Below are 16,219 nucleotides of genomic sequence, written 5' to 3'. Positions count from 1 at the left end.
TCATTCACAGCCCTTAATGAGCTATGCTAATGAGCAGCACATCATTAGACAGCTCTGATTCACCTCTGTTGTGAGCTTATCACAGGCACGATGATGTAACACAGACTGAACCACAGCAAGAGAGCAGACGAATCCATAGAAACCCATCCATTCCACATTTTTCCTCATCCAATTGCAGAAGAGTGTGTCTTGGCTTTGGCAATGAGGAAATGTTGGAGAACAGTGTGTTGCCTTACACTTGTCAAAATTGCTCGCCTTACTCAAGTGTAACCTTTTTAGGCACAACTAGTCACGTGACCACAGCTCAGGGCAGTTTCTTCCATCATCAGAGGTGAGGGTGATGTAAGGTCTCAGAAGGGCTAGTGATTGCCCTCTAGGGGACAGAAACAGGACGCTTTGGCAGATGCAGAGTTTCAAGTAACATTATTGACAGCTAACCACAGCGGGGAGAGGGAATAGGACTTTGTCACTAGATGTTGGCTTTGAATGAAGAAAAGTAAGAATGGGCAGTTTTTTATCGTACATTTGAAAATGTATCTTAGACTATGCAAGATTCGGCTACTTTCAACAATCTCATTTGACCTATATAAATGAGCCTGGCTGGTTTAGAAAAAATGCTGATAAATGACAGTTAAAATGACTTTTGAGAGTTTAAATGTCCCAGACAGTGTTTAAAATAGCTTTTCTTTTTTTATCATAACCAGTAAAACAATGCGATTTGAGATTGAATAAAAAACTTTCATCAGTTTTAATTAAATACTACTGACAATCTACAAATAACAGCTGAAATTTTGTTGCATTAGATATTTATGCACACAGGAACAGTGTCCAAGCGCCACCTTCAGTATTTTATTAAGAGAGAGAGAGAGTGAAGGCGGAGAGAAAACGGCATCCATCTACAGTATACACGTGTTCATAACATACGATTATTATGCCCTATCGACTCGCATTATAAAGCTGCAGCAAACATTTGAAATAAATTTCTTCGGTTTCGCTTGTTTATGTGTTGACACTTGCACCCCCCACTTTAGTTTATCTGGCGATATGTCTGTCTGGCACAGCACGGGTTCAGACGGTCGCGCAAACGCACCGACAGCAGCGCTGTGGCGACTGATGGGAGCGCGTAAAGAGTTAACGCCCACTGCATGAAGTCTACAGGGCGGAGTGGAGAGGATGTGATTGGAGCAGTACGCATGATGTCACCTACATGAAAAAGCCAAGAAGTAGTTAAGAAGGCGGCTTCTAAGTCTGGAAAGAGTGGGTGAACCTCAGAGGCGCAGAGAGCAGACGCAGACAGGTGACAAGTAGACTTTTGGCAGTGGACTGACAAACACTGCAACGGCTTTGCTGTGGCACGGAGCTGTTCCATCAGGAACCATGGTGCAGCAAACGGAGAACAGCGAGACGGACAGCATGTCCAGAGAAGCGACAGACTCCGACGAAAGTGAATTCATGGCTTGCAGCCCGGTAGCGATAAACCCAGACTGGTGCAAGACAGCCACCGGACACATAAAGAGACCGATGAATGCGTTTATGGTGTGGTCTAAAATCGAGCGGAGAAAGATTATGGAGCAGTCGCCGGACATGCACAACGCCGAGATCTCCAAACGCCTGGGGAAGCGCTGGAAAATGTTAAAGGACAGTGAAAAGATTCCTTTTATCAGAGAAGCCGAACGGCTGCGGTTGAAACACATGGCTGATTATCCCGACTACAAATACAGACCCAAAAAGAAACCAAAGCTGGACGGATCCTCCAAACCATCAGTCCCGTCTCCGGAGAAGTCCTGCAACAAAATGTCCAAGAACTCCGGTAAGAAATGTTCAAAGCTGAAAACTAATAAGAAATCGTCTCACAGTTACGCGGACGATTACGCGTTCAAGAGCATTAAAGTTTCAAAAACTGTTATTAAAAGTGAATTCACGGATGACGAGGACGACGACGACTACGAAGAGGACTCTCGAGTCAGAGTGAAGGAGGAAGAGGAGGACCAGATCCAAGCTTACAACGTAGCTAAAGTTCCCGCCAGCCCGACTTTGAGCTCGTCCACAGAGTCGGAAGGCGCAAGCATGTACGACGATGTCCGAAGTGCCGCGTCCAACAGCAGACTCTTTTACAACTTCAAAAACATCACCAAGCAGAGCACAATGTATCCCGCATCCGTCTCACCAGCATCCTCTAGGTCCGTTTCCACATCTTCCAGCTCGAGCGAAGACGCGGACGACTTGCTATTTGACTTCAGCGTAAACTTCGCCTCCTCCACGCAAGGGTCGGAGCTCGGCAACCAAAATTCAGGAAATCTCTCCCTCTCTTTGGTGGATAAGGAGTTGGAGTCTTTTAGCGAGGGAAGTCTGGGTTCTCACTTTGAGTTTCCAGACTATTGCACGCCCGAGCTCAGCGAGATGATCGCTGGGGACTGGCTCGAAGCGAACTTTTCTGACTTGGTTTTTACTTACTAAATAAGAAATGTTCTGAGTAATAACATACGAAAGAGTGGGAATGCTATATTCTGTACATGTTTCTTACCCCTGCCTCATTCTGGTGGTGTGCCGATACGGGCTTTTGGGAGGAGGCGGAGAGAGGTTTGAGGAGTTAGATGCTTATGAAGCTGGTACCGTAGCAAAAAAAGAAAAAAGTCTGCAGACGTTTTTCTGGCAGCATGACAGGGTTTTATGGATTTTTTTCTGTAGGTCTACAATTACTGTTCAACTAAAGCGGACCACAAAGGGAAAATCTGAGAACTTCTATGCATCTTATGCCCTCTTTCTAACTGCAGGGAGTTGATAATGTAAAGACTGTGTGGACTGACTCGAAGCAAATCTGTGAACTATTACTGTTCAGGACGTCACTTTGAAACGTTATTTACTCATTTATAAATGCCGGAACTTTTTTTAAACCTTTTATCTTTCTTTTGAAACCGATTCTTCTGTTTACCTACTGGTTTGAAATTTAAGCAGCCTAAATCTGTTCAGAGTTGCAGGTGATAGAGGAAGCATTTTGATACATAACAGACCTCATCTTTTTAAAAGAAAGCAAACTATTTTCAGGCATATTTTTGTACAGTTAAAAAGGGAATGTTCTTACTGGGCACTCAGTGAGTTTCAGGCACTTCTTCCCTTTATCATTTGTTTTAGCATGCAAGGGGGTCCTGGTTTAAGGATTACGTTGAAATTAAAACTTGCATCAAAAATGCCTTGTGATTTTAAACTAGGTTTTGTACAGCTGTAGATCAAATTTGTCGAGTATTTGTAGAACATATGGCATTGGGGAGGGGGAGAGATGCATACCTCAGTGCTGGTATTAGTTTCAAGATTGTATATGTACTGTAAAATAGTAAAGTTAGGAGTTTATGTATATCATACTCGTGATATGTGGATGGGTCCCAAATCGCAGGTGTGAGACTGGATTTTTTTGTTCCTTTTAATGGCACATACTGTTTCCCCTTCATTTTTTGTGCAATATATTTACTTGTAAATGCAGACCATCTACATTTTTTTTGTTGCATTTTTGTAGCAAATGATGGACAGACATACTTTTGTTTGTCAACATCATTATTTGTCATGATGCTGAAATCATTGATAAATGAACAAATCAGCTGGAACTGATAGTACCTGAGTATGGGCACAGAGTGTGATGCTTGTCTCACCCACCAAGTTGCTCAATTGATGTGCTGCAACCAATTTGAAAATTACTCACTTTTAAAGATGTGCCATAATGGGCAAATATTGAATGTCGGTGGTCTGGCTGAAAAAAGCAAGAAAGCAAAAAAAGGTACATTCCATATCCTTGTTTCATATGATGAAACGTTTAATTTTCAACTCAAGACTGCCACCTTTTCTATTACAAAACCAACAACCATCAAACGTGTATTTTTATTTCTTGCACTTAAACATATTTTGTTTATTTTTATGTGGGTCTTATGAAGTCTGTTTTTATACAAGGTTTGGAATAGGATGGACTATTTGCCAGGGATAAGGGTTAAGTACTGGGCAGTCTAACCTCACATTCCAAATGTGAACCTCTGTTTGACTCATCTTTTAATAAACAAATACTTACCACCATAAAATCTCTTCTCAATTTGTGAAAAGCAGAGTTTTATACAATGAAATGAGTGTAATATATGAGCTACCCATGGAAAAATTTTAGGTTGAACAATGTGGTATATTTAGCAGACATTCTTTAAAACTTTACATTTTTAATGGTTGGAACCAGTGAAATCAACAGTTTAAATCATAACAATCTCACGTCAAAGCTGCGGCCCCTTTAAAAAATCAAATTTTGCGCTGCTTAAAAGTGGTGTCTTGTGATTGGTTAGATTTTGTGGCCTGTTGGAGTGAAGAGGAGAGACCCAGCATGAGTGCTCCAGCTGCCACTAATAACTGCCTGTGAGCCAACCGCCAACCCCCCGCTCCTCCCCAGAAACCCCCCTTAACTCACACACTGCCCTCTTTTTGCTGGTGACCAATCAGGGAGTTAAGAGGACTTAAAGCAAGAATACACAAACACTCAAATGTAAGCTGTCCTTAAGCTCTTAGAATCAATATACAATCAAATGACTCTTTCCACAGCATCAGCATGCTCAAAACTACTTTTACAACCTTTCTCATACTTCACTCTCAAGCGTGCAAATTGCATTAATGCATTTATTAAAGATCAACTGCATGCATACTTGATAAATATCTTTATTTAACCTTAAATATAACCTTTTTATTTGCAATGCATGTTTGAATGTGATATCATAAGCATGTCAGTGTTATTTTGTTAAATAGTTTTCTATTCATTTTTTTTGTGTGTGGCTGTATAGTTCACTTTTGGCTATATTATTAAAACAGCTCATAACTTGAACAAATCACACAAAGGTTAGGTTTGGAGTAAAGTAAATATAAATTTAAGAAACCCTTATTCATTTAGTTTTAGTGTCCGTGCACAAATAGCCCAAACAAGCTTTTTACAAAGGTAATGAAGATCAAAGATGAATGCATTACATCATCTTGATGGAATCGTAAGTGTTTGACATGCATGGATGTACTGTATGTATTTAGTTTGGCCATTAAGTCAGTCTGGCCATCAGTAATAAAACATTTATCCGGCTATTACTTTACCTGACCTGCTGGCCAAAGTTACTAATGGATTCAGAGAGCGATTCCCTATAGAATGTGCACATTGATTTTGTGTTCCTCTGAAATATCTGGTCCGGTCTGATGCCATTGGAACGCAGTGAAATGAAATTACTGACCCGTTAAAATTTCCCTCCATTTCCTCTCTTTAAATAAATTGAAATTTTAAATGCTTGGTAGCTATTGAGTAGGATCATATCTATCATGTCCTATAGTGGGGAACTGGTGACAAAAGAAAGTCATTTCCAATTCCCTGTGCTCCTAAATTATTCATAAAATCTCGGCAAATAACATACGTGACATCTAAATAAAAGCTACTGCATGTTTCTTTTTTTAAATATTGAGATTGCCTTGTATTTGAAATCTTAAATGAATCTTTAAGTCTTCGCCCAAGGTGATTTGAAGCCTGCACGTCTATTCCATTCTGCTTTATCAACCTTAGATGATAATAATAAATTGGACCACGACAACAAAGCTTTTTTCTCTCACCGGTGTGTTGTGGAAGCACTGTGTGAGTGCGGTTTCCTTAATATCCTCTGCTTTGTCAGATGTGTCCCTACACTTGGCAAGAGAAATGCTCACCGATATTTATTGTTATCAAATAGATCAGTCCTTCTCGGGAATCAAAGTAAAAGAAAAAGATTTGCTATTGAACTGGTAATGGGAAATGCATTTTGGCGATTGTGCTGACATTCTTCTTGTGCGAAGGAAAGCGTCGACCTGCCTGACTTGTCACTTGCTGTCCATTCTTTGCATCACATGTCAGTCACCGGGCTATTGAGCAACGAAGAGGATTTATTTCCTTTGTTGTGTAAAGAGCCAGAATGTTTTGTCCTGCGGTCTGATGTTTACTACCCCGCTCCTAAAGGCCTACTTGATTTATATTTTCCCTGCAATAATCTCTATTTCTCAATTTTTCATGTGAGAATCTGACAAAGTATATAATGTAATAACAGAATTTTAAACAATCAATATATCGGTCGCCCATCACTTATTCCAAGATTCAGTTTGACCTATATGACCATTGTTGCTTGTATAGAAGAATGTCTTACATTTTGAATACATTCTGTGTGTTAATAGGTTTGCATTTGCCGGCCCTTCGACAGGCCTGTAGGAGAGCGTTGACCCCTGCTGCTCTGCTTAGATTTCTAGCGTGTCCCTAGAGACCATCAAACCCTCGCTTTGACCCACTATTTCACCACATAGCGAAACATACTCAAAACATGAACCTAAAATGGATTTGCAGTCCATTTCAGAGATATTACGAGATTTGTCTTTTCTTTTATTGACCATATGTACTTAAAAATCAAACTTGCACTTAAATTGGTGCCGTTTTAGGGCACAGCTATTTCAAGCTGCATTACACAATAACAAAAGTAAATTTTAATCGTACCACGTAATCGTGGCCATTCCAGGACAATCGACTCTTTATCTGCACCATGCTCATTAATCTAATGTTTTTCCAGCATCTGTGCATTGGAACATATTAAACTAGATCCAGAGATTAATCTCATGTTTTAATCTTGCTCGGAGTCATGTATTAACATAAATTTCCTTGTTTATTTAACCGTGTTTATAGGGGTAAGAAATGCAATCAAAGTCTACCTTGTTTACCGTTAGTTATACTGTACCCATAAGGCAAGAGAAAAACGTTAAATGTATCCTAAATCCAAAGGTAATCCACCGTCTGTGATCATACTGAGAGTAATATTAGTATTTTACTGCCCACTGCACTCGTGTATGTTTTTTCTATCTACTTGGAAAAGTCTGTTTGGATGGCTGCCCAGATACATGGATTTAGGTATGTAATTTTCCCCATTTTTTCTTTTGCCTCTTCTTTTTCCTTCCCTCTCACTGCAGAGACACAGCATGAAGGGAGACTTAGCTTTCACAAGCATTAATTTAGCCTATACGTTTTTGTTTTTATAATTCGAAGCGTCATCCTTATCGCTTCTAAAGGGACTTTTCCCTTTTTTTGTTTAACAGAATTGTGGTATAGAACTTGCCTCTTAGGAATGAATATGAACAAGTTCCCATTCTCCCTCCTGTCAAACAAGCGATAACGGTTGAAAACTTTCTAGCCCCCCCAATCTACCCACAGCCTCCCTCTTATGCCCAACACAAGCAGTAAAGAACAATAGCTTAAGGGTATACAATTTTGACCAAACCAGCAGCAACTGCTTGTCCATTCATATGCATCTGTAATTTAATACTGTTCTGAGGCCTAGCTTGTCCCCTCCCAGTTTTGCTCGCTATAGAAGCCCTTTCCAATGCATTCTGCCCAATGTCCATTGTAATCCTCTATGTCCCCTGCTTTCTCTTTCAATTCAGATGTTACCCGGGTTACCCCATTAGGGCTACTCTTCACAGTTTGCAGCAGCATGGGGTCTAATTTGAAAGTCCCTACTGCTTCAGTAAATAATTAGCACATCAAACCCCCTCAGGCTGCACACAGGAAGCTTGGGTCACTAGAAGAGGTTTATTTTGATGAATTCTTTTGGGTTTGTGGATGGCGATTATAGTTGCCAACTGACGTTCTGTCAGGCGAAAGGGTAAAGTTTAAAAAAGAAAACACGACTTAAAGATGTATATTTCTTAAAACTGCTTGTTCTAACAGCTGAGCTTTTTGCATCAGTGGGCATGTTTGAGGAGCCGTAAAGAGCCAAAGAGATTTGCTATTGCATGCCATAAAAGAAAAACAAGTGATGAAATGAAATCGCAATTACAACCCAAGCTCTGTTTTGCATAGCCCCTGACATTTATTTTTTAGTGGTGTCAAGCTGGAAATCTAAGATATGAAATGTAAGCGTTATTAGGAGCTCTGTGGAGTTCATAGAGTGATTGAATATCAAAGTTTGAGTCGAAAGAGTAACAAAAGTCTGACGAAATTTATTATAATTAAAGGGGTCATATGGCGCGAATACGTGTTTTTCTGTGTGTTTGCTGTGTTATAAGTTGCCCATGCATGTATTAGACAGGTAAAATTGCAAAAATGTTAGTGTTGGAACAAAAGATGCATTCTTTCTAAAATTGAATGCTCACACAGAACTGCCTGAAACGCCTTGTGTAACTACACCCTCACAAATCTACATCAGTTCATGGTATGATTTGACTAAGACCGTCCAAATAAGGTGGGCGTACCTGTCAGTTCAAGTGCATGGGAACCTGATGTTCAAAATATGGTAAGAAGCATTACATTTCCGTCACACGCTTGCAGTATTCTACCAATCACTACGCACTGGTTAACTGGCCAATCATAGCACACCTCGCTTTTCAGAGCGATGAGCTTTGTCAAAAATCTGTGCGTTTCAGAGAGGCGGGGCAAAGAGGAGATAAAAACATGCACGGTATCTGGAAAATACAGCTTTTTTAACCTTGAATCGTGTGTACACATTGCATTACATCTAAAATAAACTATTATCCGTTTCAGCCGTGTCATATCACCCCTTTAAGACCATTATTGGTGTGCGAAGAAAGAATGAGTTTTGACACGTATTTAAGTAAAATTACACTTTTGGTGTGTTTTTGAGTACTCTTTTTTTTGGTAAATTCAATATGTTATAGTTTATAGAAGCTGGTTTTCAGGGAATTACTTATCAATGTCTCTGCATATTATGCAAGGAAAGTAGAAAGCATTCACATCCAAAGAAGAGATCACTACTTACCTCTATGTCATTTCAAACCCATAAACTTTCTTTTTTCCTGTGGAACCCAGGCACAGGCAATTTAAAGAAAGCTGCTTTCTTCTAATATGAAGGTGATTAGTGACCAGAATCAGCATATCTGCATTAGAAACAGTTCATGAGACTATATTGCCATGTTCTGACTAGTGATCTGCAGTCACAGGAGAGCTATGTCTGAGATGCATACTGAAAATATTGATAGACAGCTGTGATCCCTATTCACTTTTATTGTGTGTAAAGAGCAGTATGAAATTGTGCTATAAATTACTTATTTTGCTCTACATAGAATGGAAAAACATATGATGGTGAGAAAAAAATTAGTGTATTCTCGTTTTTGCCATCTCAACTTTTCTGTATCCATCCTCGCTTTGTAAAGTCAGTTATGTGTCGGTCCATAGTTTACTTTGTTGTTTTCTGAGAGGCCAGTAGTTTACAGTATGCACTATCTACAACAATCACCAACATCCCACGAGATCCAACAAAGCGCAACATTTTAAAGGCAATTTTAAGAACTCGTCACTTTTAATAATTAATCACGACACACTAAACAATTCATACACAGCAAAGTCAAATCCATATCCATTATGGATGTATGTGAAAGTCATTAAATATGCATTTCACATTCAGCTTAAATTTCCAGATCTCTGTCAAAACAAACGAGGAAATTATGGTGGAACTCTGGGAGTTCAGGTCACTATTGAAGGTTCTAACACGTTTCTGAAGTGGACAGCCGAGACGATTTCATTGGTTCCCCAATGAATTTCGAAAGCAGCACAAGCCTCATAGACCTCACGAAAATAACACAGCGTCTGGCCGCACTGACAGCAGCCAGGTTGCCACAGAGGGAACAAACAGCGCACAGGCAGAAATGCAGAGAGCAGCTGTCTGTCATTTGTGGTGACTGCTTGTTAAAAGGACCTTGAAGACATTAGGGGGACATGTTTTTTCCCCTTCTTTGGTTGCACTTCCAACATGCCTGTAGGCCTTGTCTATTTTGAGGAGGTAGATGATAACTTCACAGAATAAATAGTGAGACTTTCTACTTCTGCTAGATGGCTGTCATAACTAGGATGGCGAAATGGTACACATGCTTTAAGAGATTTTATCAAAGCCAGCTTTCTGGTCGTGAAAGCTGATTGACGAATTGCTGACGTTTATTCAAGATATAGCACAGATATTATGATTTTACCAGGGTACTGTTTGTATTACTTGACAGCACCAATAGCTAAGCTATTTTTATTACATTAAAATGCTGTGTTAACATTGTCAGGAATATTTTAGATTTTATTTTATTGATTTTAATTGAAGGTAAAGTGTATAATTTTTTGAGGGTTTTATTGACAGAAATGCAATATCATATACATACCTATATCTTCAGATGTGCATAAAGACCTTATATAATTAAACATTTATTTTCATCAGCTTTGAATGAGCTGTTTCTATAAACATACACCGCTGGTCCCCTTACATGGAATTTGCAATGATGTTTCTATAGTAGCCATAAGCAGACGAACTTGCAGAATGTGTTCCGTAAATATGTTATCTCCTTCGGCAAAGAAGCACAAACAGGCCAAGATGGTTGTCCTTTGTCAGTTGCCATAGTGAAAAGGAGGGGTGGAGTGAGCAGTTGGTTGCAATTCGCAACCTCACCAATATATGCTGATAAAATCTCCAAATTCCTCCTTTCACAAAACATTTGTTCACCAATAGTTATGTCCGTAAAGGGGTAGTTCACCCAAAAATGAAAATTCTATCATCATTTACTCATTCTTAAGTTATTTCAGACCTGTATGTCTTTTGTTCCTCTGCAGAACACAAAAGAAGATATTTTGTTGGTAAACGCACAAAAGAGGTATCTGTCCATACAAGTGACTGAGTGCCGCGGTTGTTCAGTAACCAACATTCAACGTCCAAAAAAATATTTTTTTCTGATTTCTATGTTCTGCTGCAGAGAGAAAGTCATACAGTTTGGAAATTAATAGAGGATGAGTGAATAATGATTTGGGGTGAACATTTCCTTTGATATACAGTATATCTTGTTTGCCATTTATGAAAGCATCTAAGAAATTCCCCAAAAATAAATGGACACAAAAATAAAAATTCTGTCATCATTTATTCAACCGAATGTTTTTCAAAACCCGTATGGCTTATATTGTTTCAATATATGTCTATGAACCATACTTTTAGAGAATTCAAAGTTATGTTGTAAAGTGTGCCAATGCAAACACCGTGCCATGTAATTGTTTGTTTATGGTGCTTCACCTCGCTCACCCCGCTAACCGTCTGCATATCCCAGCAGCTATTTACGGCATGCTGCGAGACGGGGGCAACTGTGATCAAAAGAAGCCACTCATTGATTTTCAAAGATGCATTATGCTCCTCACATATATTATCAAGGCAAAGTGCTTGCTTGACTGTCTTCAATACTCAGCTTGCCAACGATATGACCGACTTTAGACTGAGATAAAGAGAGTATTTAGTAAGAACAGTTTAGAACGAGAAAGAAAGCACAAACATATTGTAGTAAAAGAGTGCTGTGAACGTGGTGTTGTATGACAGAAGGCTGTAAAATATAGTTCTCAACATATCTTAATTAGAAAGGCTAATGTGTAAATTAAGTGCAGAGGTTGTTAGGTGCAGTCTGTGGTGAGCGAAAATCATTTCTTACATTCTCCCCAATAATCCTATTACAATGGCGCTTAGTACAGAAACTATACTTCCCTTATTCTTTAAGCTCTGGCCAGAAGCATGTAATTGCTCGGCATTTAAAGCAATCTGGTCAGTGGCGACAGAAACCTGCTGTGCCCTGCAGAAGTTAATGATACTGAAAGCCAATACCAGACTTGCGGGCACAAGGTCCCTTTTGCTTAAACGTCCAGTTTGCCAGTCGTAACCCCAGTGGGTTTATTTCTCTCTTTTTGGAGGCTGTGTTTTAGAGAAACGCAGAGGTAATGTAAGAACTGTGGTTACGTAAAAAGAGACTTTTTTAGTTTGAAAGCAGCTGGATTACACCTCTCTTGTGGTTTTCACACAGAATAATGCTTCAGTTTGCAATAGCTTAATATATATGACAATCATGGAATACTTTCTTATTCTTTCATCATTGGCAGCCAACCAGAGCTGATGCCGGGATTGTGGGTCGTTTCGAGCTGCGGTTTCAGGCCGAATATTCATCAGTGTTAATGTCGGAAACACATCTGGATTACTTTTATGTAATGATGGAGTCACTTCCAGGATAATTTGAACCAAATAGCAGGCATTTAGTAGAGCCTTTGGTTATTAATAAATAAATAAATCTCCCTTGAGATGTTTCATGCTAAATTTACCGTTTTGCTTAATAATTATAGCGGTACAAACAGGCATGGGTTTTTATGTAGCTAAAGTCAATAATAAAAAAGTTTAAGAAATGAGATAATGGGCCGTCTCGATCGCCAATTTTCAGTTGAATTTGAAGCCACCTGCCTATGGTCTGAATCAAAGATGCATTCATTTTTCTTTATATTGTGCAAATCGAGTGTAACATTGTTGTTCTCAGATTTCAACAACTATTTAATTGCTTGCTTTGTCTAAATCAAAGGGGTTGAGCCTTTGGTTTCATTATCTGGCTAAACTGACCAACTATACAAACTTCTGAAAGAACCTTGAGGTTTACCACCGTAACATATGACAGACGTGCTTAATGGTATTGTCTTTGTAAGCATTTTTGGCAGAAAGCACATGCGGTCATAAAGGCTGGATATTGTCTCTTCACGGGATGTCGATTGATGCCGCCGTTTACACACCAAACATTGATCGTGAACTCTTCCTGCTCTTGGTTTCTTTGTTATTAAGGGTAGTAAAATAATATTGGATTACTTGACTAACCATAATACTAAATTAGTTACATAGTATACCGCATTACAGCCTGGAGTCGTGGATGATAAGTGATAAAATTATAAATATTGCACAACGTTAATAAAAAACCTCTACTGCGTACAACAGATGTATGCTGATATCACCTAAAGTATGGCACTGGATTTATCTCCAGTATCCTAGTTTGAGGCCAAATCATTTGATCTGTCGACAGAAGATCGAATAGATAAATTTATCTGTTGATTAAACATCAGTATGTTTGCCATGCTCTGACGCTATCATACACAGTCAAATTCTTCATTCTCTGCTCTTTGTGGTTTTATATGTCCACCTCTCATGGGGCAGATCTAAATTTATATTTGTAATATTTTGCTGTGTGGTCCATTTTAATTATTAACAATCTACTCTATAAATACTGTAGGCTGTGTGTGTATGTGCATGCTTGTATGTGTTTATTAAGTGATAGTTAACCCAAAATGAAAATTATTTACTCACCCCCTGGTCTTTTTAGACCAGTATGACTTTCTTTCTTCTAAAGAACACAGAAGAAGATTTTTTGAAGAAAGTTGGTAACCGAACAGCACTGGCCCCCATTCACTTCTATTGTATGGACACAAACCAATGCAAGTGAATGGGGACCACTTAACAACATTGATAGAATTATCATTTCTTGTGTTCTGCGGAGAGTGAGTAAAGGAATACATAATTCTTATATTTGGGTGAACTCTCACTTTAAAGTTTTGCCATTTCGTTATTTCCTTTTTTTTTCCATATTTGTATTACTATAGTTGACTTTAAAGATGAAAACACTGGTCCAGAAGCACTTCCTGTTTCAGTTTTTATATTTTTTTCATCTTACATATGTAATCGTCTTTTAAAAACATTTTAAATCTGTCACAAATGTTCTGTTGGTTTTTTTTTTGTTCAATCATTTGTGTAATAATATTTCAGTGTATTGCTTATTATTGTTTATTTTAACTGTTTTTATATTTTTTGTAGTAAGCTAGAAAAACCTTGCCATACCAATGTGGAAATTATAGATATATTATATTATATTATATAATATATATATATTATATTATAATATAAAGTTTACATGATAAATAATGAAGCTTAAGTGATCTTCTGAGTTATCTGGGGGCAATCGGGCGACTGTAGAAGGGTTTTGCATGAAAAAGGACAGGGTAAAGTATGCTAATTGCATGAGAATGCAGTGCCTGACCCAGTGACCTATCAAACTGAGCTCCTATTACACTATGAATCCCATTCAGGTGGTCATTAGGCAATCAAATGGGAATAATCATACTGGATCTCAATTACCGTTGAAGTCATTTTCATGGCAGGGCACCGGCCAAAGACCAGAAGGGGAGAGAGAGATAAATAGACAGTGAATGACTGAAAAGTGTCCTGGAGTGGGTTGGTGGAGCATTATAAACTAAAGGTGCCTGCAGGGAAGATAGTCTCGTGAAAACAAACAGCAATGAAAAATGTACTATATGGAAAATGTGTCAGCTATCTAAATTTTCCACTCCAAACCCCCATTGTTACTCCCTTTATGTCAGCGATGACTGAGTTGGTTCGCCACAGGTGCTGTATGTGTCGCTTGTACGTAGTTTACTGTTTAAAAACACATTTCCTCAAACGGCTTGCTTGTAAGGGTAAAAGACAGCATTATTTCCTCGCCAATCTAAGCAACTTTTCCAAACAAATCAGAAACCAGTAGGAACCGCTCGCCCTGTTTTCACAGCAAACCATTTCCTCTGGCTCAAACCTGCAGTGGGCACCTTTCAACCTTTCCATCCTGCAGTGTAGATCTTGATTTATGACGGGCACAGGAAAGTGACCACTGAAGCAATGTAAATTTCCCGGTCTTGAAGCAAGGCACAGGCCGGCGGTAGACCACCCACCCTCTCCTCCTGTCATCTTCTGCTCCACAAATCAGAGGGGCTTTTATTTGCCGAGGGTCAGGACCTGTTTTATCACCTCCTGAAGACAACCTTTAGAAGTCTCCTTCAGAATATGCTGTACTTGCTTAGAGTGGCCGTAAACCAACATATAAGAAAATGCTGTGAACTTGTGTCAGATGAAAATGGGAAATCATTTTCATGTGTGTACAAGTGCACTAGATGGGGCCTTAAATTAATAGTTCAACCCAAAATACAAATTCTGCCAGTGTTTATTAACCATCATGTGGTACAAAACTTCTATGTGACCATCTCTTCTGAAGAGAGAATTGTCTCAGTGGTTCTATATCCATGCATTGAAAGTCAATGGGTGCTCACATTGGTTGGTTGGTTACTAACATTATTCAAAATAACTTTATTTCTGTTCTGCAGAGTAAAGAATGTCATACAGGTTTTGAATGACATGAGGGTGAGTAAATGATTAAACTATATTTATTTTTGGTTGACCAGTTCCTTTAACCATGATAACAGACAATTTTCTAAATCTTGCATCTGTTTCCATAAGTTTACAATCTCTGGATACTGGGTTTTATGATACAGTTTGTGTTGCATTCTCTAGTCTTCTCTAGACAATATCGTATCTTCTGTATCTTTTTCTTACTATGGCAGCTGGGTGTCTGATGATTTGCAGGGTGTATGTGTTGATGTTTTAGATCTTGTTCACCCTTTCACTTGCCCTCTCCATATCTGACTTTCTGGAAGAACTTGGATTTTGCTGGTCAGGTTAATCAGTATGTATCAGTTATTCATCAAATATAGCTTAATAGTGTCTACATAAATATGTAGCCCTGCAGATCATAGCACTTCCAATCATGAGACTGTATCCAATAGCCATTGTTGCTCCTTTAGAGGCTTCCGAATAACCAAGGATATAAAAACCTAGAACCTGGAATCACACATGGGTCTGAGCTGGCTTTTTGTGTTGTCCTCCCAAGGCCTCTTGAGTATTTGATGAAGGTACTTAGTTGTCTTGTTGACCTTGTTTACAGCTGGACACTCAAGGATCATTGGGTATGGCTTTGATCTTCCTGTGTTTGTTTGGCATCTTATAGACACCTTTGGTTGCAGTGAATGAACATGTTGCGGGACTTTGGCAGAACAAGTTTTCCAATCCCTTTTTTGGAACCGTAAATAACTTTTATTGATTATTGATGTGGTTGAAGTGGCACATACTGTAAAACGACACTGACCTTTAGATGGTAGTTTGCCATTGTCAAAAAAGTTTTTAATTTGGTGACTTTTACTGTGGTACTTACCATAGTCATGCCTATGTTGTACTAACTGAGACATGTTGGGTATTTGTCGTACGCTCTGCTCTTGGATCACATTGTTCCCTCTTGGTTTCCGCACACAGAGGATCTGCAGTTGAAAAACTTTCGAAAAGTACATTTGAAAAGATTCTCAACTGTTTGAGGAATTGTCAGTGAATCTCCCAGAAGTGAAAGATTCTCACGTCTAGTTAATAAGTCTTGTGTATTAAAGTCTGTTCTTTGTGGTGCTGCTCATCCAGCTTCGGTTGGTGTCCTGGGCTTTTTGGCACCTTTTTTAGCCTCCAATCCCCACAAAAGCACCCAACATCAGTTTCTCTCTCTTTCTTTATGCTGA

General features: G+C 38.9%; 1 protein-coding gene across 1 annotated transcript; it reads left to right on the top strand.

Moving 5' to 3' along the window:
* The first annotated feature begins 1,241 nt into the window (after positions 1–1,241).
* Positions 1,242–4,042, top strand: sox11a (SRY-box transcription factor 11a). Its single transcript, XM_056767750.1, has one exon. The coding sequence runs from the start codon at positions 1,378–1,380 to the stop codon at positions 2,455–2,457; it is 1,080 nt and encodes a 359-aa protein (XP_056623728.1). The 5' UTR covers positions 1,242–1,377; the 3' UTR covers positions 2,458–4,042.
* Positions 4,043–16,219: the final 12,177 nt, after the last annotated feature.

Source organism: Triplophysa dalaica, chromosome 15 (genome assembly GCF_015846415.1).
Source record: "Triplophysa dalaica isolate WHDGS20190420 chromosome 15, ASM1584641v1, whole genome shotgun sequence".
Classification (NCBI taxonomy): Eukaryota; Metazoa; Chordata; class Actinopteri; order Cypriniformes; family Nemacheilidae; genus Triplophysa; species Triplophysa dalaica.
This window is presented reverse-complemented; position numbering and strand designations above follow the sequence as displayed.

Coding starts and splice junctions, on each gene's coding strand:
- sox11a (XM_056767750.1), top strand. CDS start 1,378: ATGGTGCAGCAAACGGAGAACAGCGAGACGGACAGCATGTCCAGAGAA.